This window comes from Rosa rugosa, chromosome 7, assembly GCF_958449725.1.
Source record: "Rosa rugosa chromosome 7, drRosRugo1.1, whole genome shotgun sequence".
Taxonomy (NCBI): domain Eukaryota; kingdom Viridiplantae; phylum Streptophyta; class Magnoliopsida; order Rosales; family Rosaceae; genus Rosa; species Rosa rugosa.
In genome coordinates, this window is record NC_084826.1 from 6345634 (window position 1) to 6369297 (window position 23664).

At 39.4% G+C, this 23664-nt stretch overlaps 2 protein-coding genes across 8 annotated transcripts; one reads left to right on the forward strand and one right to left on the reverse strand.

Annotated features, from left to right (window-relative positions):
- The first annotated feature begins 14013 nt into the window (after positions 1-14013).
- Positions 14014-17557, forward strand: LOC133722145 (uncharacterized). The gene is made up of 4 exons (XM_062148971.1): positions 14014-14261; positions 14445-15947; positions 16685-16853; positions 16937-17557. Exons 1-4 carry the CDS (start codon positions 14138-14140, stop codon positions 17127-17129), a joined length of 1989 nt encoding a protein of 662 aa, XP_062004955.1. The 5' UTR covers positions 14014-14137; the 3' UTR covers positions 17130-17557.
- A 1027-nt stretch (positions 17558-18584) lies between these two features.
- On the reverse strand, positions 18585-22867 carry LOC133721807 (nuclear envelope-associated protein 2-like). Of its 7 annotated transcripts, none has more exons than XM_062148536.1 (6): positions 22710-22867; positions 21596-21923; positions 21371-21474; positions 19426-19887; positions 19204-19305; positions 18585-19016 (listed from the first exon to the last, which is right to left on the reverse strand). In XM_062148536.1, the coding sequence occupies exons 2-6, from the start codon at positions 21813-21815 to the stop codon at positions 18849-18851; spliced, it is 1056 nt and encodes a 351-aa protein (XP_062004520.1). In that variant the 5' UTR covers positions 21816-21923; positions 22710-22867; the 3' UTR covers positions 18585-18848. The 7 variants fall into 7 exon arrangements, with proteins under 7 accessions (XP_062004520.1, XP_062004519.1, XP_062004521.1 ...); XM_062148535.1 differs by having other exon boundaries at positions 21371-21478; positions 21600-21923; positions 22710-22866; XM_062148537.1 differs by having other exon boundaries at positions 21371-21478; positions 21600-21926; positions 22710-22847.
- Between the last annotated feature and the right edge of the window lie 797 nt (positions 22868-23664).

Here is a 23664-nt window from a genome sequence, read left to right on the forward strand (position 1 = left end):
TGTTCTAAAAGGGTTTGCATACTATGGTCAAAGCTTCTAATGTGTCTAGTTGTCTTGGTTTTGTTTAGTTTGTGATATCTTTTGACGTTGAAGGAGATGCCTGGGTGTATTCAAATCTTTAAAGATTTCAGTGCGGAGGATCTGCTCATAAGTGAAATAAGTCTTTATGTAGGGAGTTTGAGTTGTGCAGCTGGGGTTGTGTTCCCAGATTGTGTAATAGTGCTACTCATGGTGCATCAAAGCATGCTTTAAGCTTAACATGCCGTGGCAGGGGACGGGAGGAGCACCAAGCACCACCATGCATGGTTTAACTCATTGTTCTTGAAGATAGTGTGGAAAGTTAGTCTAAAGTCAGATGCCTGAGGTTGATCTCGACCGATCAATATTGTCTCCATGTTGAGACTCTTTTAAGTTAAATTGGTCTCGGGTGTGTGGTACTATTTTCCTCCCTAGGATTTATTGCAAGTGGTTTACCTTGTTTTTGATCAAATGAAATTAATTATAGCGGAAGAAATTGTTACAAGTAATTGAACAATACAATCTGGAGTCATTTACTGCTATTTAGGACAAAAGTTAGACCAGCAAACCTGAACATAACTTCTTGAGTCCAATATGACAATAATGGAGCTACAAAATCTTTGCTATACCTCGAGGTTGGAAAGATGGTCATGTTGACCATAGAGACCCTAAATTCGACTAATCAATGGTAGAAGACATCGGCGAACCAATTGGGAAATGACTCTAATCTGCAATGGAAGTACTCGTGTTGAGGTTAACTCGGCCTCACAAGTAGTGAACACACGTGATAGTTTAGGGATTAAACTATCTTTATTCATCAGCCATATTTTGTATGAAGCAAAAACACGCCTAGGAAGGGTCAGACTTACTGCAACAACTGAAACAAAATAAACAAAAACAGAGAGAGAAAAATCCAGTGTCAGTGTCCAACTTTTAGTGCCAAGGCCAATTTGATACATAAACTCTCAACTATACTAATGTGATACTTGAAGTCTTATTTTGATATCGACGTGATACTTCTGTCCAATTTCCGTAACGACTCTGTTAAATTGATGTGACAATTATTTTTTTTCAAAGATAAAATAGTCTTTTCACTTTTAACTAATTGAAGGAAAGAAAAAAAAAAAAAACCGAAGCATGACCATATCTCTCTCCCTCCCTCCCTCCCCTCCTCCTCCTTCTTCTTCTTCACAACCCTTTGCAACTCCCATTCTTCTTCTTCTCCTCACTTAAACCAACCTGCGTCTTCAAATTGTTCTTCGACCCCACCTCCTCCTCTTCACCTAAAACCCCAGGCCCGATCTGCCCTCGGCTTGATCTTTCACCCCAAGATGGCCAACTCTACCATAAACACTTGAATCGGGCGAGTCTCTGGCCAGGGGATCCGAGAGAGATGACAAACAGAACAAGATGTTTTCAGTCTCCTCCGCCAATCAAACAGCGTCGTCTCCACCGTCATAGAAGCGACGACAACTTCAGAAGAAAGAAAGAAAGGAGAATGGAGAGGAGAGAGAAACTGCAAAGTAAGAGAGGCGAGACAAAGCAAATCGAAGAAGAAGAAGAGGGACTATGACTCCGGTTCGGGGTCTTCGAGTGGTGGCGGTGATTCTGAGCGGGAAAGGAGCCGAGTTGAGCTGCAAGAGGTTTTGCGAGACGTACGGTGGAGTTAACGAAGATCTTGGGGTCGTTCACCAGCACCATTCATATCTTCCTCCTCTACTACATTTAAGAACATTCATTAGTTTCTCCAAAGATTACTCCTTTATTTCCTTCTTTGCATGCCTAAAGCTACCTGGGCTTTTCCTTGGTGAAAAATTTGGATTTGAAGTTGTTGAAGAAAGCAAAATGGGTTTTTAGCTTTTTAATGCAAATTGATGGTTTGTGCATCTGGGTTTTTGTCAATATAGGCCAGGATGTTAGATTGTTAGTTGTAGAAGGTCAAAGTTTAGTTTACTTGAGCAAAGTATGGACTTTTGGTTTGATAGATATAGATCAGAGATCATAAACTAAGCAAGCTGCTGATTTTGCATTGTTTTGTTTCATGGGTTAAGCTAGAACAAAATCCCAGAAGAAGAAGAAGAAAACGAAGAAGCAGAAGAAGAACAAGAAGAAAAGGAAAGAAAAAATGAATTAACAAAACAAAAGGGTAAATTGGTCATTTATGTATTTTTGTGTATGCACGTGCTTTCCACGTCATTAATTTGACGGAGCCGTTACGGTAATTGAACGGAGTTATCACGTCAATATCAAAATAAGACTTCAAGTATCACATAGTTTGGGTATCAAATTGGCCTTGGCACTAGAGTTTGGGCACTAACACTGAATTTTTCTCAAATAGAAAATAGACAAACATAAAACAGTGTTGCTGCCCGATCCAAGCAAGGTTGGGCTCAGATCTGAGCCCATTTAAAAAAACAAGCCTAAAAATCGGACCCAAATCAAGAACCAGTCTTAGACCCGGACTTAAGCCCTGGCCTACTCTAACCGCCTGCTGTAATCTGACAACCCGATCCAACGTCAAACTCAAGGATTCCCGATCCAAGCGACAACAAGCCCAGACTACCTAAAACAAAAGGAAAGAACATGGATCAAGACTCACAACCCCTAAGCCAACCCTTATCCCTTCTGTCGATATCAAATTTGGTCTCTCTCATTGACAACGGATCAATTTGCAACTCTAACGCCCTTTCTCACTTCTCTCATTCCTTGAAAAACCTTAACTCTATAGGGTAATAGAAGCCAGAATCCAATAATGACAGACGCACTCAACATCATCCTCTTCTGAGGCGGTACACAACGACGAGAATGCTGGCAGCGTTCGACCGAGATATCGGGTTATAGAGAAAAGTAAATTTGGTAACATGCAAGTGGGTGACCTAAGAATTGTTGAATGAGACCACTTTTAGAACACTCGTACTGGATTTGCAACTCTTACAACTTTCCTCATTTCCATTCTTCCTAAACAAGCTCTAACCCTAGAAGGCAACAGAACCCAATGCTCAAAAATGGCAACTGCACTCAACATCTTCCTCTCTTGAGCTGGGACGCAGTGGTGACAATGCTGGCACGGTTCAATCGGGGGAGATCGGGTTATAGAGAAATAGTAAATTTGGTATTATGAAAGTGGTTTATCAAGGGAAGATTGAAAGAGAGCACTTTTTTTTTTTTTTTAGTTGAAAATGTCATACATTATGCATTTCGGTAGGCAGTACAATACTGACCTGCTCGGAAAGGCTGTCAAAAAAAGTCATCATATAGAGTACACAAAAAAGTACATCCCAACACGAGCATACTACCAAGCAGACCCCTAGTACACCTACTCTTTTGGAATAAGAACAAAAACAAGAAACCAAAGCTAGCCCAAGAACGAATAAATTAACAAAGAAGCAACTTTGTCTTTTGTTGATCCTTCTTACTCAAAAAAAGAAAAAGAAAAGCCCATCATTCTTTCTTCAAAAAGAATGGAGACCCAAAGCTAAAATAATAACGAAAAACCTAAAATTCATGTGAGCCCAAAGCAACCAGGCCCCCATGAAATCCAATATCCCCATAGAGACCACTTTTAAAACACTCGTCTTTTTGTAAAAACTTATATTCTGTTTAAGGAAAAAGAGATTTGAGAGAAATTGTAGAGAGAATTGTAATCATATTATTGAGAATAGGAGCCCTATATATAGGGATTACAAAGTACTAGTTCTAATGTTACAAGGAATACCAATCCGTGTAGGATTGGGAAATCTAGAACCTTCTCTCCTATTGCTACTCCTAGTTTGATAAGGCACACTAAATCGATATTCCTTCAACACTCCCCCTTGTGCCGCTTCAAACTTGGTGGTGACGCTTCATCCGTTGCCTCGTTAAAAACCTTGCCAGGTAACAAAAACCCGGTGGGATAAAAATAACCCTGGTCGAAGGACAAAAAGAGCACAACACGTCCTTCACTCGTCGAGATCGAACATGTAGACATCATATCTCCCCTTGATGTCGATATCTCCCCCTGATTGCTACAATCGTGGGAGTTCGGATAACTTTCTCAATCCGGTGCTCTTCACATGTTTCTCGAAGGTAGATTTAGGTAACGACTTAGTGAATAAGTCCGCTACATTATCTTCTGATCGGATTTGATTCACTTCAATCTTTAGAAGTGATTGTTGTTGCTGATTATAAAAGAACTTAGGCGATATATGCTTGGTGTTGTCGCCCTTGATGAAACCTAACTTCATTTGCTCAATACAAGCTGCATTATCCTCATAAATGCATGTAGGTTCATCTGTGGTAGACTTCAAACCACAACTTCCTTGAATATGTCGAATCACTGATCTTAGCCATATACATTCACGAACGGCTTCATGTAGAGCAATAATCTCTGCATGATTCGAGGAAGTAGCGACAAGGGTCTGCTTTGTAGACCTCCAAGATATCGCAGTGCTTCCCATGGTAAAGACATAACCTGTTTGGGACCGACCTTTGTGAGGGTCAGAGAGGTACCCTGCATCAGCAAAACCCATCAAAACATCATTGTCGTTTTGATGGAGGGGGATAGAGTGAGGCCGGCTACCCTTGGTGATGGTGGCGGCGTTGGCGGCTATATGGCCGGTCACTGTGTCATGGTGGACGGCGGCTCCATGCCTAATGGGGTCCGATCCCATTCTTCCGTCATTCTTCTTCTCTCTGTAGGGATAAAATAGGCCCATATCAATCGTACCTCCTAGGTATCGAAAGATTGTCTTTACACCAATCCAATGGCGGCGTGTTGGCGCGGAGCTATGTCGAGCTAACAAGTTCACTGCGAATGAGATATCTGGTCTTGTGCATTGAGCTAAGTACAATAATGCGCCTATTGCACTTAAATAGGGAACTTCGGCCTCTAATGGTTTTTCGTCCTCATCCTTTGGACGAAACGGATCTTTTCCGGGCTCAAGACTACGACCAATCATGGGAGTACTCACAGGCTTTGCTTTATCTTCATTAAAGCGCCTTAGGATTTTCTGAGTATATGCAGACTGATGGATCAAAATCCCATCACTACGGTGCTCGAGTTCTAAACCGAGACAAAACCGTGTTTTCCCAAGATCTTTCATCTCAAATTCGGATTTCAAGTATTTAGCAGTTTCCTTCAACTCATCTAGAGTTCCAATTAGGTTCATGTCATCGACATAAACTGCTACGATTGCAAATCCGGAACTTGTTCTTTTAATGAACACGCATGGGCATATTTCATTGTTAGTATATCCCTTCCCAATCAAGTAGTCACTTAGACGGTTATACCACATCCGTCCGGATTGTTTTAATCCATATAGTGAGCGTTTTAATCTTATTGAAAACGCGCTCCGTGGTTTAGAGCCACTTGATTTGGGTAATTGAAGTCCATCAGGAACCTTCATATATATCTCTGAATCTAGATCCCCATAGAGATATGCTGTAACCACATCCATAAGCTGCATGTCAAGTTTTTCGGAAACTACCAAACTGACAAGGTAGCGGAACGTTATAACGTCCATTACGGGAGAATATGTCTCCTCGTAGTCGATTCCAGGGCGTTGTGAGAAACCTTGCTCCACGAGGCGGGTTTTATATCTTACCACCTCATTTTTCTCATTACGCTTTCTAACAAAGACCCATTTATGACTAACAGGCTTTACACTTGGGGGTGTCTGCGTTACAGGCCCAAATACCTGTCTCTTTGTTAGTGAATCCAATTCAACCTGGATCGCATCTTTCCATTTAGGCCAATATGCTCTTCGTTGACATTCTTCAACAGAGCGAGGTTCGATATCATCATATTCTATAATTCCTTTTGCAATATGATATGCAAATGCATCATCAATCGCCATAGAATTTCTATCCATCATCTCATGTACACTAGTGTAATTTATGGAGATCTCTCTATTCTCTGGAGTTGGTTCTGACATTGGAGCGTCCCCCAATGATGTCTCTTGGACATAACCATAATCCGGAATATTCTCATGAGATGGATTATTCACATCGATGATTAATGGATTATTTTGTGCCAAACTCGCTTTCTTTCTTGGGCGAGAATCCATCGAACCTATGGGCCTCCCGCGCTTCCTGGCAGGAGCCGTGGGCCTAGCCACAACGTCACCATCACTAGGGACGTTGGCGCCATGCTCAAATGCCCTTGAGATGGCGTCATGTCCTCTGATTTTAGGGACATCAATCCTTGCAGGCACGTTTGCAGCAGGTATGTGTGATCTCGTCACTTTAGCGATATCAGAAAACGCATCAGGCATCGATTCTGCTACGTTCTGAAGATCGAGAATTCTTCGCACCTCAATTTCGGACTGTGCGGTTCGGGGATCAAGATGAGACAGAGTGGGGACATACCACGACAATTCCTGTCGTTCCTGTTGAACATTGATGTTCTTATCTCCCCCTAACGATGGGAAGACTGTCTCATCGAAGTGACAATCCGCAAATCTAGCGGTAAAGAGATCGCCTGTCAAGGGTTCTATATAGCGGATAATCGTTGGAGAATCATATCCAACATAAATGCCTAATCGTCTTTTAGGACCCATTTTGGTGCGCTGTGGCGGCGCAATAGGCACATATACTGCACACCCAAATATGCGTAAGTGTGAGACATGAGGCTCATACCCAGTCACCATCTGGGACGCAGAAAAGGGTTGAGTGGCAGTGGGCCTTCGACGAATAAGCACAGCTGCATGCAATATTGCATAGCCCCAAGCAGAAATAGGGAGATTGGTGCGCATTACCAATGCCCTAGCGACCATTTGTAGTCGTTTAATGGCGGCTTCTGCGAGATCATTTTGGGTGTGAACATGAGGAACAGGATGTTCAACATCAATCCCAATGGACATGCAATAATCATCAAAAGTCTTTGATGTAAACTCTCCAGCATTGTCTAATCTGATAGACTTAATAGGATGATCAGGGTGGTGAGCCCTTAACTTAATTATTTGTGCTAGGAGTTTAGCGAATGCAGCGTTCCTTGTGGACAATAGCATGACATGTGACCAGCGTGTCGATGCATCAACCAATACCATAAAATATCGAAATGGTCCGCATGATGGTTGAATAGGTCCACAAATATCACCTTGGATTCTTTGTAAGAATGGTATATTTTCTTTGGTGTCCTTTGCATAGGATGGTCTCGATCCTAACTTTGCTAAAGAGCAGGCTTTGCAGAACGAATAATGGGCTTTAGAAATAACCAATGAGGATTTTGGTTGAGCCAGGAAGTCACAATTGACTTTAGAAGTAGAAATTGGAGTCAGGGGAGCAGAGGTGGCGTCAAAGCCACCCTTGAGCCGCAGGGGGATGGCGGCGCCGGCTAGTGGTGGCCGGACTTGAAGGGGGAAGGCGCCGTGAGGCGCAGGTGCTCCTCCTTGATCCAAATTTCGAGTTTTACTTCCTTTCGTTCGGAAAAAGGGATGTCATTGTGAAGTCTTTAATATACGGATCATCATGTCACGACCTGGGTGTCCCAAACGGTCGTGCCAAAGCCTATATGTGTCGGAATCCCATAAATCATCTCTCATGACATGGTTGGATTCAATGACTCGAATAGTGGTTGCCTACAACCCACTAGAGTGACACATAAGTTTCTCTAAGACTCTTTTATGTCCGTAGTCATTAGAGGTGATGCAAAGGAACTCTTGTCCATTCTCACAATGCGTTTCCACATGAAAACCATTGGCTCTTATATTTTTTAAGTAATAAAGTTCGAAAAATATGTCCATGACATGAGATAAAATAAATCGATACTTTATTAATAATAGCCAATGATTACATCAAAGTTTCGTGACCATAATCTAATCCAAAGTAAAATCAAACATTAGGCAAATTGTAGTCACTCAATTCGTTCGGTAATTCCAATTAAATATGACCAGGGAAGTAGAGAGATGTCGGTGGAGCGAAGCTCTCTTAAGTACCACTAATCTCAATTACTTTCCTAGACATCATACTTAATTGAGTACGCCTAGAGGAAAAGAGATAATCCAATAAGTCATTTTATTGATTAAGGCATAATTGCCATTACAAAATTCTTGGAAAGTATAAAAGACTATTCTAAATAAAAATCTGCGGCATTTTGTCTTCATCGCCAGATTTAAAGTCTTTGTGAACTCGATGTCTTGATCACCATGATGCGGCTACCTTCGTAGGTGCATTGCAAATTCAGGTCCATTGATCAGACGTTCCATATCAGAAATAGACACCATAAAGAGGATTCTCCATTGATTGAGGCGCATTGGCGCAATATGCATAGTCCCTAGGACTGGTGGCGTTGGAAAGTGGTGCCCATGGCCAACGTTGGCTCCATGGTTTCCAACCCTATTTCCCTCAAAATCACGCCTCCTACGGTCGTGTGATTGTCGCCTTGAGCGATTACCTTCTTGAGCATTTCGATCGTATGGATCATGACGTCGATGGCGACTTTCTCTAGCCATAGGACAATGCTCTTGATAGCTATCTTGAAGCCTATCAAATCTTCTTTGCACAAGTTCATTGCCATGTCTTTCAGTAGTGGCCATAGCTTCAATAAGCTGTTGAAAACTTGTGATCCGTCTTGCATTTACATGAGTCCGGAATAAGTCAGAGGACCTCATAGCACAGGCGGGGAAGGTATTGAGGGTTTTCTCAATCAACTGGTCTTCTGTGATCATCTTTCCACAGAGACGCATCATTACTTTGATGCGGAGGGCTTCCGAATAAAACAGCATGACCGTGTCAAATTCAGAGAAGCGAAGATTTTTCCATTCTGCTTCTGTATTCGGAAGTATGGAGTCACGAACATTGCCATATCGTTCGCGAAGCGCATGCCAAAGCTTTATGGCGCTATCCTCATTTATGAACTCAAACTGTAGGTCACTATCCATGTGACGTTTCATGAAGGCAAGTGCCTTGGAATTATCTTACTCAGTTTGAGGGTCTGGAGTTGTTTCTATAGGACAAAGCTCTTGGATAGTATGCAATAAATCACGGGCAATAAGGTGGATCTCGACATCAGTGACCCAAAAAAAGTACCTTTTGCCTGCATAATCCAATGGAACAAAATCGAGTTTGTTCATGTTTGACATCCTGAAAGATGAAAACAAGAACAAGTTAGTTTCGGAGTCAATGCTTCCACGAAAACTAATATAAATAAGATTTCCGAGCTATGCTACCAAGAAATCGATTTCCAAGAATAATTGGATTAGACCGAAACAATGATGTTTGTATGGTAAAAATAGATGCTCACGAACGCTCTTAGTCCGTAGCATACGAACACTCTTAGTTCGTTAAATCGATGCTTATTGACGCTCTTAGTCCGAAGTCTTACGAACGCTCTTAGTTCGTTAATTGCGTGAATCCCCACGATTCCGCTTTTCAAGAATCGAACCCACGTTATAAGAAAGGTGGGATGTAGAAGAAGGGAGGTTGCAAGTCCCCGAAGAAAAAGAAGGAGAATTTAAACTTCGGAAAACAGGAACTTTAATTTAAAAACTTACTTGTTGAAATTTCGGAGCAGATTCTGTTCTGAACAGCTTGTACTTCGATTGGTGTACAGATCTCAATATAACTCCGATAAGGCTGAAATTCGGAGGTTAGATGTAAGAGACAGAGACGAACAACTTTGATGAAGAAAGTTTTTCGATCTGAGCTTCCGAACTAGATGTTTAGAGGCTTTCAGGAGGACGGATGTGCACAGGAACGGGAAAAAGATGCAGTGGGTGTGCGTTGGCTTGTTTGCGCAGCAGAGATGCTTCGGTGACAGCAGGCTGGAACGCAGGGCTGCAGGGAGGGGACAGCAGGAGCTGCTGTGCAAGGTTGCAAACGCACGGGCGCGCGGGCTGCAGCGAAGGCTCGGCTAGCTCGGGCTAGGGGCTGCTTTGTGAATGAGTTTTGGTTTTCTGTTTTGTGGTTAGAGTCGTGCTGATAACGTGTTTAAGGAAAAAGAGATTTGAGAGAAATTGTAGAGAGAATTGTAATCATATTATTGAGAATAGGAGCCCTATATATAGAGATTACAAAGTACTAGTTCTAATGTTACAAGGAATACCAATCCGTGTAGGATTGGGAAATCTAGAACCTTCTCTCCTATTGCTACTCCTAGTTTGATAAGGCACACTAAATCGATATTCCTTCAACATATTCAGTAATATAATTAGTAGTTCTTGAAAGAAAAAAAAAATCAATGTTTAATAGATTGAAAATCCAAAGTGAGGATAATCCTTGCACAAGTTGAGATTGCTCTAAAAGACCTAAATTGTTTTTCAAATTTGAGTGCTTCTCACAACTCACTTTTAAATTATTTTGTAACTTATTTTTTCATTTATAATATTTTTTCAAGTCAGAAACGTTTATGGGTCTCTAAAAAACAATCTCAAATAGGTCTAAAGTAAGTATTTTTTTTCATTTATAATATTTTTTACTGCCGTTTTTTACAAGTTTTTCGACAAGATTATCGTCATGATGCCTAGATACCTTGACACGAGGAGAGGATGAAAGTGTGGCAGTGAGGCGAGGAGGTGCGTTGGGGAACGGTGCGGATGGTTTGGGTCAACGAATTAGACGAGGGTGAACTTGATCTGGGCTCAGTCCTTGAAGAGCTCGAAAAAGGAGTCATCTGAGTACTGCTAGCTGTAGTAGCTCCGCCACCACATCATAGTGTCTGAACTATGCTCTGAACGACACTGACCAGTAGCTCTAGCACATAAAGACAATAATAACAATAATTAGACTTTAATTCCATTCACTTAACTAAAATTTCATAAATACGATTAATTAAAGAATTACTTTTCATTAGTGGTTGACGGTGGCTAAGCTGTGGTAGTACGTATGACATTTTCATCAGTATCCTTATTAGCCTTCTTGCAACAAAGATTGTCGACTTCGGTGGTGCTCTGAAATAGAAACAACAAACCAAGGGACAAAATCATAAAAGTTTCAAACTTCCTCATCATTAAGTCCTTATACAATAGTTCCACACTGATCGTCACTTATATAGAGGGGTTTGGGTGTTTTATGAGAGAGAGAGATGCCACTACACAATTCGCTTGGTCAAACTGACAAGCACCACCAACCCAAGTACACAATATCTTTTCCTCCCAACATGCTCCTATGATCGAAACGTCGTATTACCAAGTTTACTATAAAGCATATATTTAAACATTTCGGAGCTGGAGAGTTATGTTTTTATCTATTTAATATCGCTAATCATTGCATTTTTCAATAAAGAAAATAAGAAGAAAAAAATTGAAGGTTAACTGAGCCTTCACCTCCGGTGAGGCAGTTGCAAACAATGTGAGTATTGTTGCAACTGTAGCAACGGAGAAGGGTAGGGTAATTGTGGACAAACACATTAAAATTAACCCATATGGACCTTTTCACAAATCTCCAATAGTGTACTCTCAAATGAAAATTTATCATGCAAATTGCACCAGTAATTGTCTAATCAAAATGGAACGCTTTCTCGCCTCAAGTAACTCATGGACTGGAAGACTTCCTAAGTTCCTAGTATAGTGTCTCATCACTCTCATGCAAATAGTTTTGATCTCCTAATTTTTTTTTGTGGTCTTTTTTCGTATAGAAAAATTAAAAAAAGTGCAAAGCGGAGATTGTCATATGATAGAGTAGTAAAACGTAACTTACCCTATCTATTTCATATAGGGCACGTTTACTTACTTGGAAGAAAATGGAATGATTACGGGGGAAAAACATTCCTGCGTTTACTAACACATAAAGGAATCAGAATGATTCCGGGTAAAAAAATTCCTGCGTTTACTAACACATGAATGAATCGGAATAGATGTAGGTCCCACCTCCTTATCAGGAATCGATTCCTGAATACTCAGGAATTCGATTACGAAGGGGGGAGATGGGTTTAGGAATCATTCATCTCAGGAATTCGATTACGAAGGGGGGAGATGGGTTTAGGAATCATTCATCCGGAATCAATACCGATTCCTTTCTTCTCCCATTCCACTTGTTTCCGATTCATGATTATTTTCCATTCCAAGTAAGTAAACGTGCCATATAATGTGATTAAGGGAAATTTATAGCATGCTCAGATTGATTTCCAATGTCGTGAGATTAGTCTCGCATGAGTCGCGACATGTTCTAAAAAACGTGGACAAACACATTAAAATTAACTTATATGGACCTTTTCACAAATCTCCAATAGTGTACTCCCGAATGATAATTTACCAACCGGAGTACATAGATTAGTACTATAATTTCGATGGCTGAAGTTAATATCCATATAATCTATTCCAAAGTTCTCTATGAGCAAGAGAATAAAACCACATGAAGATATCGATTTTCTTCTTCTTTTTTTTTTCTTTTTTTTTTTCTGAAGACGCATAATCGATATCTTGTATATATTGAAATCTGCTCATCTCTTAGGCCTCGTTTGGTTCGCGGAAAGGAAAGGAAATCAATTCCTTACTCTTTCCATGGGCATGGGAAATTGCAATTCCCATCAATTTTCTTTTCCAGTGTTTGGAAAGGCTAGTAATATAGTCATTTATTTTTGTAATAAATGCAGGAAACTAGGAGGGAAAGTGATCCCTAAGGGAAAACAATTTTCCCCCTTATGTTTTCCTTTCCTTCAGGAACCATTTTCCTTTCCTTCAGGAACCATTTTCCTTTCCTTTGCCATCCCAAAGACGGGAAATGAATGACTTTCCTTTTCCAAGGCCTTAATTTCGCGAACCAAAAGTGACCTTAGCTGTGTCACTCTCCTTTCCCCCTTAAATTCATACGAGGTCACTTTTCCAAGTTCATATTATATCCATCAAGCTTATCACCGGTGTGACTGTATTATTTGCTTTCGGCTAAAGACTTAGTCAGACAAGCTGCTTTTGATTCACTACTTTGAAATTTGAATGCAATGCAGAGAGCACAATAGATTAATCCACATGGGTTGCGTCCCTACTCTCTTGCATATTCTATCTTAAATCCACATAAAGAAGATGGCTCCAGTGGTATTTATTGGTTCAAATGGTAATTAGCAGATGCAGGAACATCATCAACTTAAGGTGGTTGTGGTTACTTTTCAACACTGTTGCTACTGAAAATGCATTGGCGGCACATGATGACTTTATAATAGATCAATTATCAATGTACATGGCATGACATGAATTAATGCTCCTCAAACGTCAACGGAGAATAGTTAAAAAGTATAACCGGTTGACGGTTGGATTTCACATGAGGGAGGAGAGCACTGATGCTGGAGACCACTGTATTCTTGTGTCCTTATCAAGCATTTGAGAACATGGTACCCTGCATCTTCTTGATAACTTTTACCTATCACTGACTGAAGAACACAAAGAGGTTCATAATGAATGAAGAGCAGCACAAACAGTCTTGCTGTTAATTTCACTCCATAGGCACAACACAACTAGATCCATGGTCCAGTGTTACAGTGTAGCATATAACTATGCTCCATGTCCATTTCCACTACTAGGATTGCTGAGCAACGACTAGATCACATGGCACAAACCCTTATCCAAGAAGGATGTGCCAAACCCTAATCTCAGGAACACTAATCTTTCCACTGCCTTTTCTTCACCTTTTAGTTGTAGTGATACATATTCATTAAGTTTTGGTAATATATGGGATTAGCTGATCTAAGCAAAATAGCTAGACTTTCTTGCGCCTCCTTTAACATGGTCCAACCAAATTCCATTCTTTTAACAGTCCTTTATTCAGAGGCTAGCTGTTTTTGATGCTGATGACTCATCTTGTATATGCATTTGTTATTGCCTGGGGATACCAATCTTAAGATCTTGTTTGGCCCCAAAAAGAAATGCAGAAAATTTTGAATTACTTACGTTCATGTGCATCTGTTTAGCCACTAGTTAAGGCCACTTTATATCCTGAGCTTCTCTTTGGGAAAGCAAAAAAAAAAAAACATAAAAGCATTGTGGATTCTTTCTTCTGTTTTACAGAGAGATGGTCTCCATTTCTCCAAATCCTTCATGACAAAGTAAACATATTTTCTTTATCATTACAACTAGTCACCTTTCTTTTTAACACTTTTGCCTCCCCCTTTTCTTCCATCACCTTTATCTTTAACACTTTGATCCCTCAGCATCTTTAGGAGTTTATATTCACAGCAATTCTATGTGCAAGGTTTTCAAATCACCGCCATTATATGAATAAAAATCCAACTTGGTCTCTTCATAGAATCCCAGAAGCTCCTCACACAACAATGGCCAATTCAGCTTCTAAATGCCTCTTCTTATTCTTTCTGTCTTTCCTCTTTAGCTGTTCATCAGGTAAGTACGTAACAGATATTACTTAGTTCCGTCATTATCTTTACTTTTTCTGTAACCATGATCTTTAATGACTATCACACCAAATTACTACAATTGGGTTACAACTACTTACTGTTAAAACTGTCAGTTTAAGAGTTTGAAGTTTCTGCATTTTTCCCCCTTTTTTCTTTGCACTCCTTACAGGAACTCTGGTAGGTTTCTCCTACCATGTTAGCGGAAACACTACAACTTCATCACCAAGTAGAACAATATCATTTCTGAAGCGAAACAAGATTGCCCCATCTCAGATTCGAGTCTTTGTTGAAGATCATAGGATTTTAAGAACTCTGTCCAACACTGGTGTAGCTGTTGATCTCTACTTGAATGAGGGCCATGTTCAAAATATCATAAATTCCAAATCTTCTTCAATCTCAGGGCTGAAATCCTATATAATGCCCTTTCTCTCACAAGTAAAGATCAAAAGCATCGTAGCAACTAGTGGTGACTATACAAGAAAATATGCTCTCTCCATGCTTTTATCCACCCTGAAATCTACACACTCAGTCCTCTCTAGTTTACCTGCTGACCGCAGAATTAAGGTCTCGGTGGCATTTCCTTTGTCATTTTTAGAGAATATGAGCACCTCACATGGAAGAGACCTGCATAGGATTTGTGACTACATCAAACAAGTGAAATCTGCTGTCATTGTAGAAGCCAATATTGATGGAGAATTGAGTATGGGTGAAAGGTTTGTCCATTCGATGATCGAAAGAGCCAGCCTTGCAAATTCTCTTCTTCCTTGCACTGATGTCCCCATAGTTTTGACAGTCAAGAGTCCAGCAGTTCCCAGTGCAACTGAAGTAGCTGCATTCGCCGATAAGGTGTCCAAAGTTTTAGAAAACAACACGTACATTATAAGTAGCATAGTTGGTCTATATGCACAAGTATCTTCAATGGAAGATTTTGCACAGAAAGAGACGAAAAGAGCAGAACAACAGATCTTTCCCTCTTTTCGCCGAGAACTCTCAAGAAACTTCCACCTCAAGACAACTTTACATGAAGCAGATGACTCACCAACAATCTTCCCTACAACTCCCATATCTACAACACCACCAATATCCACCACTCCATATATTCCCACCCCAACTATTGTCACTGTCCCCTCTACAAACACAGTACCAATAGCTCCATTGAATCCTATACCCTCCACCACACCTATTACTGTGCCCTCCACAAACCCTGTGGATTCACCAGTACCAGAAGCCAATCCTACCACAGCACCCCCCATCACAGTCCCAGGGAATCCAGTAATAACCAACCCTGTCACAACTTACCCGGCACCAGCTGGAGTCGTTCCTGTCACAACACCTGTCATGAATCCTGTGGCACCTCCTGCAACAAGTACTAATGCTCCTCCTGTCACGAATCCGGTGGCACCCCCTGCAACAAGTACTAATGCTCCTGCAGTTCCAGGACAGAGTTGGTGTGTGGCCAAGAGTGGAGCATCGGAAACAGCAGTTCAGGCTGGTTTGGACTATGCTTGTGGGAAGGTAGACTGTTCACAGCTCCAGCAAGGTGGAAGTTGTTACAATCCAAATACTCTCCAAAACCATGCCTCATATGCATTCAACAGCTATTATCAGAAGAATCCAGTTGCAACTAGCTGTGACTTTGGAGGGGTTGCCACAATAGTTACTACTAATCCAAGTATGACACTTATTTTGTTAATCAGTTTTTGTTCTTATAATTTCATACTAGCATTTTTCCACACATGCTCTGCATGTGCAAGTTATTAAATTTTTTTTTTTCAGAAAATATAAAAGGAAAAAGTTGGTTATTGCAGAGAAAAGAAAATGGGAGAGAGAAAAGTGGGTTGTGGATATTTTTTTTCAAATTTTTTTAATAAAAAAATATTTTGTAAATGTCTTAATTATCCTTGTGATTTAATTAATTTTCAAAGTTTATTAATCTTCTAGGGTTAATTCTGGCAAAATTTTAGATTTTGGCTAACAAAGCCTCTTCTCTTAATAATAGTATAGATATGCTAGTGTTGTAACAATAGGGAAAGGTTCTCTTGCTAGACAATCCAGCAGAAAATTTGCAAAAATAGCCCAAATTTGGACAATTTAAAGACAGTTAACCAATTTTCAAAATTTTAGAATATAACCGTTCAAGATTTCTCTCAGGTATGATTCAAGCACTACTCAAGTAGTGCTCGGTTCCTTTTGAGAACTTGAGCCCCCTTGAGTGGTTATATTTCTAAAAATTTGAAATAATTGGTCAAATGTCTTTAAGAAGTTCAAATTTGGGCTATCTTTGTCAATTTACGCCTGTCAATCAGTTGATAGTCACCAGAGTCCAAACATAACATGCTAGATATGTGACTAAATCTTACTGAGTATCAAAACCATATATGTCTGAGACCCTCACGAATGTTTGAACAGGCACTGGTTCATGTACTTACCTATCATCATCGTCGTCATCATCAACAACCCCAACACCAACAACTCCATCTCCTCCAGCATCATCAACTCCAACTCCAATACCAGCAACAACAACTCCTCCAGCACCAACATTTACATCATTTCCACCACCAGGGGAAGGTGTATCAGGGTAAGTGTTCTATCTCACAAGTTTCGGGAACTCTAAAATATATTAACCAGTCCATACATCACTAATTTCATCTCTACTTGCAGCTCTGGTACTCCACCCCCTTCAGTTTTAAATTCAAGCAACCCAGCAGCTTCAGGAACCATGCCACCATTTGGGCTCGACAGCCCTCCTGGTTTTAACAGCTCAACATCCTCTTCAGCTAGCTTGCGGCCCTTTGTTAGTTGCATCTTTTTGGTAACAGCCTTGGTTACTAGAAAAATCGTTCTTAACATGTAGAAGTATAACCTCCTCCTCTCCCTGTAAGGTTACTTCCATCTGTTCAAGCTATGTAAATAACTACGTATGCAAGCAATGAAGCGAAGAAAATAGAGGAAGCATGTTCTGGATGAAAGCAAACTCTTCTACATCTAAATTGGGCTGCTATGGGAGTATGAAACTACAGTGTTACTCGTTGAGGTTGGGAGGTATTATAGAGTTTTGTCATCATGTATATCATTTGGTTGATTATTGTAGTTCTTTGTAGTGAGCTCAGAGTAGTAGATTTAAAGTTTATATTGCTTCAGAAATGTATTAACAGAGCAGTGGTACTGATGACCATTCAGTTTCTATGAAACGCCAAGAATAGACCAAATCGAGGTATGACATGTTGAGGCAATATGCATTTACTATACAATGTAGTAGTTATATGTTGGATTTTGATGGAACATGGAATTCTAATCTACCATATGACAACTTAGTTTGTCACCATGATAATCAATATTTTGAAAAGTAAAAGCTTATAGTTTCAAAGAGAATAGCTAGCCACGGGTTACAGAATCATCAAGGACCTCAATGTAACATAATTACTTTGAGAAATATGTTTGCCTCTGAACAAAACTTAATACAGCTATCCATTATTGCTAGCATGCAAATCCAGAAAACTTCGAGAGGGAGGGAAAAAAAAAAAAAAACAATGATGCAAAAGAAGTTTCTAATCACAAGTATCTCAATTCATTGCACAATGCAGTTGACTTACATTTTTTTTCAATCAACAGCATCCCTCTGAGGCTCCAATTTGTGAGAGTTCTTCACCTTCCAAAGTACACGCCGATGATATCCATAAGCAAAAGCATGCTCACCCAAGATATACCCTCATAAAGCTCCTTAGTACCTTGCTCCTACGTCTTTCTAAACATGTCATCCATCTCAGGAAACCTGGACATCTCAGGACATGGATGAGATGTTCACAAAGAAAAATGGACTCAGGAAAGATGATACTCCTGAAGAATGTGGAGGACCCGAGCTAATGTTTCTCTGTGCTTGAAGGAAGGTAAGAACAACACGTTAGAACCAACAAGGAGAAAATCAAATTCAATGAGCTGAAGTGTGTACATTATGCAATGTAGGAATCAACGAGAATGTTAGAGGTGATGGATAATCACTATTACTAGCGTCACTTGGGCATTTCTAAATTCTAAGTACACTTAGCGTGCACTCAAAAAGCACATTCCTCCATCACAAGAATGGGACATGGGTTATCCGGTTGCTAAGCTTATAGACTCGAGGAATCAATCAAAGAACAATAACCAATAACCTACACTCAAATCAAGTAGCGTGAATGATCCACTCTTCTTTTTCTTTTACTTTTTTTTGGAAAATATGGATTACCTTTTATTCCTTTATTTTATTTTTTTCTTATATTCCTTTTACACCAAATATATCGACTCTGATAGTGATGCAGCGCTAATCAGCTATCAACATGAAACTTGCTACTATATTGCAGAGTTCAATGTAGAGGCCACAATGCCATACACAGATTCAATATCCATACATACGCTAACAATGTGGTTCAACGGGAGAAAAAAAAATGAGTCTCTGCTACTGATACATAAGGAGAAGCTCTACAATGTGCATTTGCAGTTCTACAAGCAAAATGCCCTCTGCAGCTATTCCTAATTCCTCGACTAAAACTAAGGTTTCATACTTTTTATACAGAGCAGTTATACAGCAACTATTTCATCGCTTTGAGAAGACAACCAAGACAAACATCGACATGGAAACCACGATTTTGAAACCAGAGGTTTCCCAAAAGTTTGGTCTTTCAGCAGATGAAGCTCCACTCGCACCCCGTTGTTGTAACTGGTCTCTGAGCTCTTTCAGAGCTTTGTCTCTTCGCTCCCCCATCTGTCACAGTGAATAATAGTCTAGATTTAATAAATATATAGAAGCAACTAAATATACAAGGGCATAAAGCTTGACCATTTGCATGCACTAGGTTTCAGTCAAAATGCAAACTCAATAAAATCAGGCAAGTGAAATCTTATTTGTAGTTGAAAAGAACAAAGAACTCAATAAAGAAACTAATGGTTACCCTTTGAAGCTTTCTTGTTTGAGCTCGAGCTTCCTGAAGGCAGAACTCCAATTTCAATACCCTCTTTTTCAGTTCCTGATCAGCTCGCCGTTGTCTCTCCAACTGTTCCAAAAAACAGGTTGAAGCTCATTGTCAAAACTTTTAATAAAGATCTTATGGGGAAACAGAAGAAGTAAACAAAGTACTAGTGAAATATGTGATAACGAAAACAGATGCAGTTACCTGTGATTCTAACTCCTTAGTTTTGAGCGTCCAGTGAGCGGACATTATCCTGATTTCATCTTTCAGTTTTCCTATTTCTTCATCCTTTATAACTAAAAGATTATTAAGCCTCTCAATATTCTTTGGAGAAACTTCATCTAATATTTTCCTCAGCTCACAATCCTTGTTCACCCCCACTTGTGCAACAGCTTGCATAATGTCCTGCTCAATTCTCAGAACATCATCTTTCAGTTGCTTTTGCGAAGACTCTCTTGCCTGAAGATCCTTCTGTAGTTTGTCTAATTGCTCTCCTAGCCTAATTATACGTTCATCTTGCTCTTTCAAGGAACAATTCTTTTGATCTATTTCCTTTACAAGTGCTAGACATTGGAGCTGTGCCGATTGAGCTGATGCAGCACTAGTATCTGCAGTTGCTTGAGTGGCTGCAAGTTGTGATCTCAGACCATCCAACTCTGTGAGGCACTGCATTCAATTGTAAAAATTATAATCAGGAAATTTGTAAACCAGTAAGGTTCACAGCCCTAACTAATAAAGAGTCAAAAACTATGATCTGCAATCAATTAATTTGCGACTTATTGAATTGTTTAGATACAACAGACAGGATATCATCAAAAATACAATCACATCCCTCAGGTATCGGTTGCAGATTCATCAGTGTAAACAAATTAATCTGCATAATACGCCTTTAAATGCCAAATCTCTTTGAGCAGAGGCTGCAAGCTTTATGCAGCTAGAAAATTCAGAAAATCTAAACCCATAGACGCAAAATAAGCTTCTAAATACAGTTGCTATCTTTCACTTTGTTCAACAACTGTGCTTTCAACTCTCCAATTTACTTGAGTTCTTTACCTTCTGCACATGTCAGAATGGTATTTTTCAGTACTCATGTTTGGCTAAAACCCTAAAAAAGTCTTGCAATTTAGTCATAAATTGGAAGTCTGAGAGATTTTTAAGAGGGAAAAAAGGTTACCAAGATAAAAAAGAAAAGGGTAAAATCAAAGGGCAAGGTGGCCTCTAGACTTCATATCCTAACTTTTAACCCCTAAGAGCAAAAAATGACAGGGCATAACAACACCACCAGAACAATGAAAGAACAAGCAAGCTTATAAATTTCCAATACAAGAGAATAGCAGAAAAGGAATAGACAACAGTTATATGCTTATGTTGGTGTGTATATTAATACAACTATGTGTCCCCCTAGATATGCCAATATGCAAAGACTTGAAAAAGAAAATAGATCATTTCCTCATTTTTCAAGACATTTTCAATCCTTGTATGCAGGCTACGTTCTGTAATGTGGTGTGATATGCAAACTGGGACTTTTAAGTTTGGCTTCTTTTAATACGAAACTCATTAACATTTGGTGCATTTAAAACGTATAAAGGATTAGGGGGAATAAAATTGTTTAAGACATTGGTTTCTGATTTGGGATTTATCAAACCACAGCATCACTAATAAGAGAAAATAAGTGCAAACTTGTATTGGAAAGATGGTTAGGAAACCTCAAAATTGACAGCTCCTAAAAACCTAAAAAGTTTTGTTTAGTACTATTGCCAAAAGTTCCAAACTTTAGTTGGGCCATATCTAACTCTTCCCTCCAATACCTTGGCATAACAAACAAAATTACTTGAATTGTCAGCTACAAGAAAAGGAAACAACTATAAAAAATCATAAAAGACTTGGACACCCTTCCTCCTATGGGCTCCGCCAAAAACAAAGTAGAAAGGGTCAAAAGGCATCCTCAATGATGTGTATGAAATGTGCGGCTCATTTGATCATTTCAAAACATCAAGATTGCAGTAGAAAACAAATAATAAACTAGATCAACTCAAACAAGAACAGCTAGTAACCATAATTACTGAATCATGTTCAAGTATAAAGGATCTAAACCCAAATTAAAAAGTTAATGAAAAATTATAAAGAACTGGGATATGAGAGTCGGCACCTTTTCAGTTTTAGATGTGGAAGCGTCAAGCTGCACATTTCTTTGTTCCAATCTCTTCTGCAATCTACCAATCTCCTCTTCCATGTTTTTAGCTTTTGTCTCTACTTCCTGTACAAAAGTCCCAAATCACTTAAAACTTTATAAACAAACCCTACAAAAAAAAAGACCCAATTTGAGATATGATTGATTTCAAGATTCGAAAAGATCCCAAAATCAACAAATCACATGCCTGTCTTGTGAGAGTTTCTTTAACATATGATTGCTCTTGAGAAGCTAAGCGGCTCCGAACCTGCTTCAGCTCCGACGCCAACGACACCACGTTCCGGCGAAAACTTTGCTTTTTCTCATTCAAATCTTTCAGCAATGGATCAAACTCATTGACTGAAACTGAAGATGAAGAAGAAGCAGACGAGCTCGGCCGAGATTTCTCCGAGACTGACATCATAAATTACAGCAAATCACTGAGACTGAACCAATTCCTTGCTGCTTCAATACAGTAAATGAAGCCGAATTGGGCCAAACTTCCGTGGTTTAAGCCATTATCTCTCCATTGCTGCTGCATGTGAAAGCGGTAGCTGTGCATTAAATTTTGTATGGCCTCCAAGAAAATGAAGTTATAAAGAAAAATGATTATTATTAAAAAGAACGGTAACTTTAAGACTACTATAAATAGTTGACGGATTTAGCTTCAGAAAATGAAAAATTGATGCTTACCAACATCATTTTCTCCAAGAAAATTTCACTAATTTAATTTAACACGCAAATAATACACCTCCCTCCTCTCCCCGTCAAACCAACTGTTATGAGGAGAGAGAAATCTAGCGAGAAAGAATCATCTGAAACTTGTGTCGACCTCAACAAATAAATTATAGTGGAAACTGAGGAGGAGAGAGAGAGAGAGGCATCAACTGGGTCTATGAATTAAACCAAATCTGAACTGAAAAGTCTCAAAGACTCAAACTTTGAAATAAAGATGGCATCTTTAATTTTCCTTAAACACTAAATAAACAAACAAAATATAATAAAAATCCAATAAACCACCATTCTAAGCCAAAATGAGCTTTGATTGACCCAATATATTATACTAACCTGGTGTTTTGAACTGAGGAGGACTATAACCATGAAAAAGTCCTAAACTTTTAATTTAATAAATAAAACATTAGGCATTTCCTAACCCCCACATGCAACTAGACCTTCCCAGAAGTTCAAAACACCCCAAAACCAGATCCAATAGCAAATTGCAACTCTCACCAGCAAAAACTCCAATTTGAATCAAAGAACAGAGCAAGAGAGAGAGAGAGAGAGAGAGAGAGAGAGAGAGTTAGAGAGAGAAAATTACCAGGTTTGGAGTGAGACCCAATTTGAAAAGAGAGCTTGTGAGCCAAACCCAGTTGGGAATCTCTGTCTTCTTACCAAAATGACATACAGACCAGGACAGAGACCTCTGAAATGAACACTCTGTTTTGGCCAGAGAGCACTCGAATGGTTTAAATGGTCTCAGACCAACGGTGACGATTCACTCATCCGACGGCTGAGAATGGAAGACGAGTTAGAGCCAATGGGGCCGGGAAATTAGGGTTATTGATGAGAGATTTTGTGTACTTAATTATTATGATTTTTTGTCTTATCTAGGCAGAGACGGAGGCGGATTAGTTGCCGTGCCTCTGGTTCGGAGGACTCCGAGCCTCGGGTTCGTGAATGTGACGATTGCCGAAGCCAGCGGTTGGTCCTCGTGGGTTTGAGTTTGACCCAACGCGCGGCAAATCCAAATTTTGGCTCAAACCAATGGGGGATTCCCACCTGGGACTATTTGGACCATGTTTGAATCTTTTTCTATTTTTAAAATGATGAGCCAGGTTCCTCTGTCATGGTTCAATCATTTATCTTTTTTTCTTTCTTTAATGTTGACCGGTTGTTAGAAAAATTTTGCATTTTTTCTAGATTTCAAGAATTTTTATCATGCTTTGCCAAAAAAAAAAAAAAAAAAAAAATTTATCATGTTTTGGAAATGTAGTATACTCTTCAAATTCTTTTGGAATCACCGAAGTTTTTGTTGAAATTTTCGCAATTTGACCTTACTGATATTTGAGCGATATTTAAAATATTTTTAAAATTATATTTTTAGTTTCAATCTTGACCAAAATGTATCGAAATTTTCATCGACACCCGAAATTTTCATCGAATTTTTCATATAAAGTTATAAACAAAGTACTGAAATTTTCATTGAAACTAAACTTTTAAACCTTAATATATTCTTACGAGTTAATTTAGTTGACCACCTTCAATTTTAACTA

Coding starts and splice junctions, on each gene's coding strand:
- LOC133722145 (XM_062148971.1), top strand. CDS start 14,138: ATGAATAAAAATCCAACTTGGTCTCTTCATAGAATCCCAGAAGCTCCT. Junction 15,948..16,684: donor AATAGTTACTACTAATCCAA/GTATGACACTTA, acceptor ATGTTTGAACAG/GCACTGGTTCATGTACTTAC. Junction 16,854..16,936: donor CCAGGGGAAGGTGTATCAGG/GTAAGTGTTCTA, acceptor CTCTACTTGCAG/CTCTGGTACTCCACCCCCTT.
- LOC133721807 (XM_062148536.1), bottom strand. CDS start 21,815: ATGATGTCAGTCTCGGAGAAATCTCGGCCGAGCTCGTCTGCTTCTTCT. Junction 19,888..21,370: donor CCACATCTAAAACTGAAAAG/GTGCCGACTCTC, acceptor AATTGAATGCAG/TGCCTCACAGAGTTGGATGG. Junction 19,306..19,425: donor CTAAGGAGTTAGAATCACAG/GTAACTGCATCT, acceptor TTTTTGGAACAG/TTGGAGAGACAACGGCGAGC.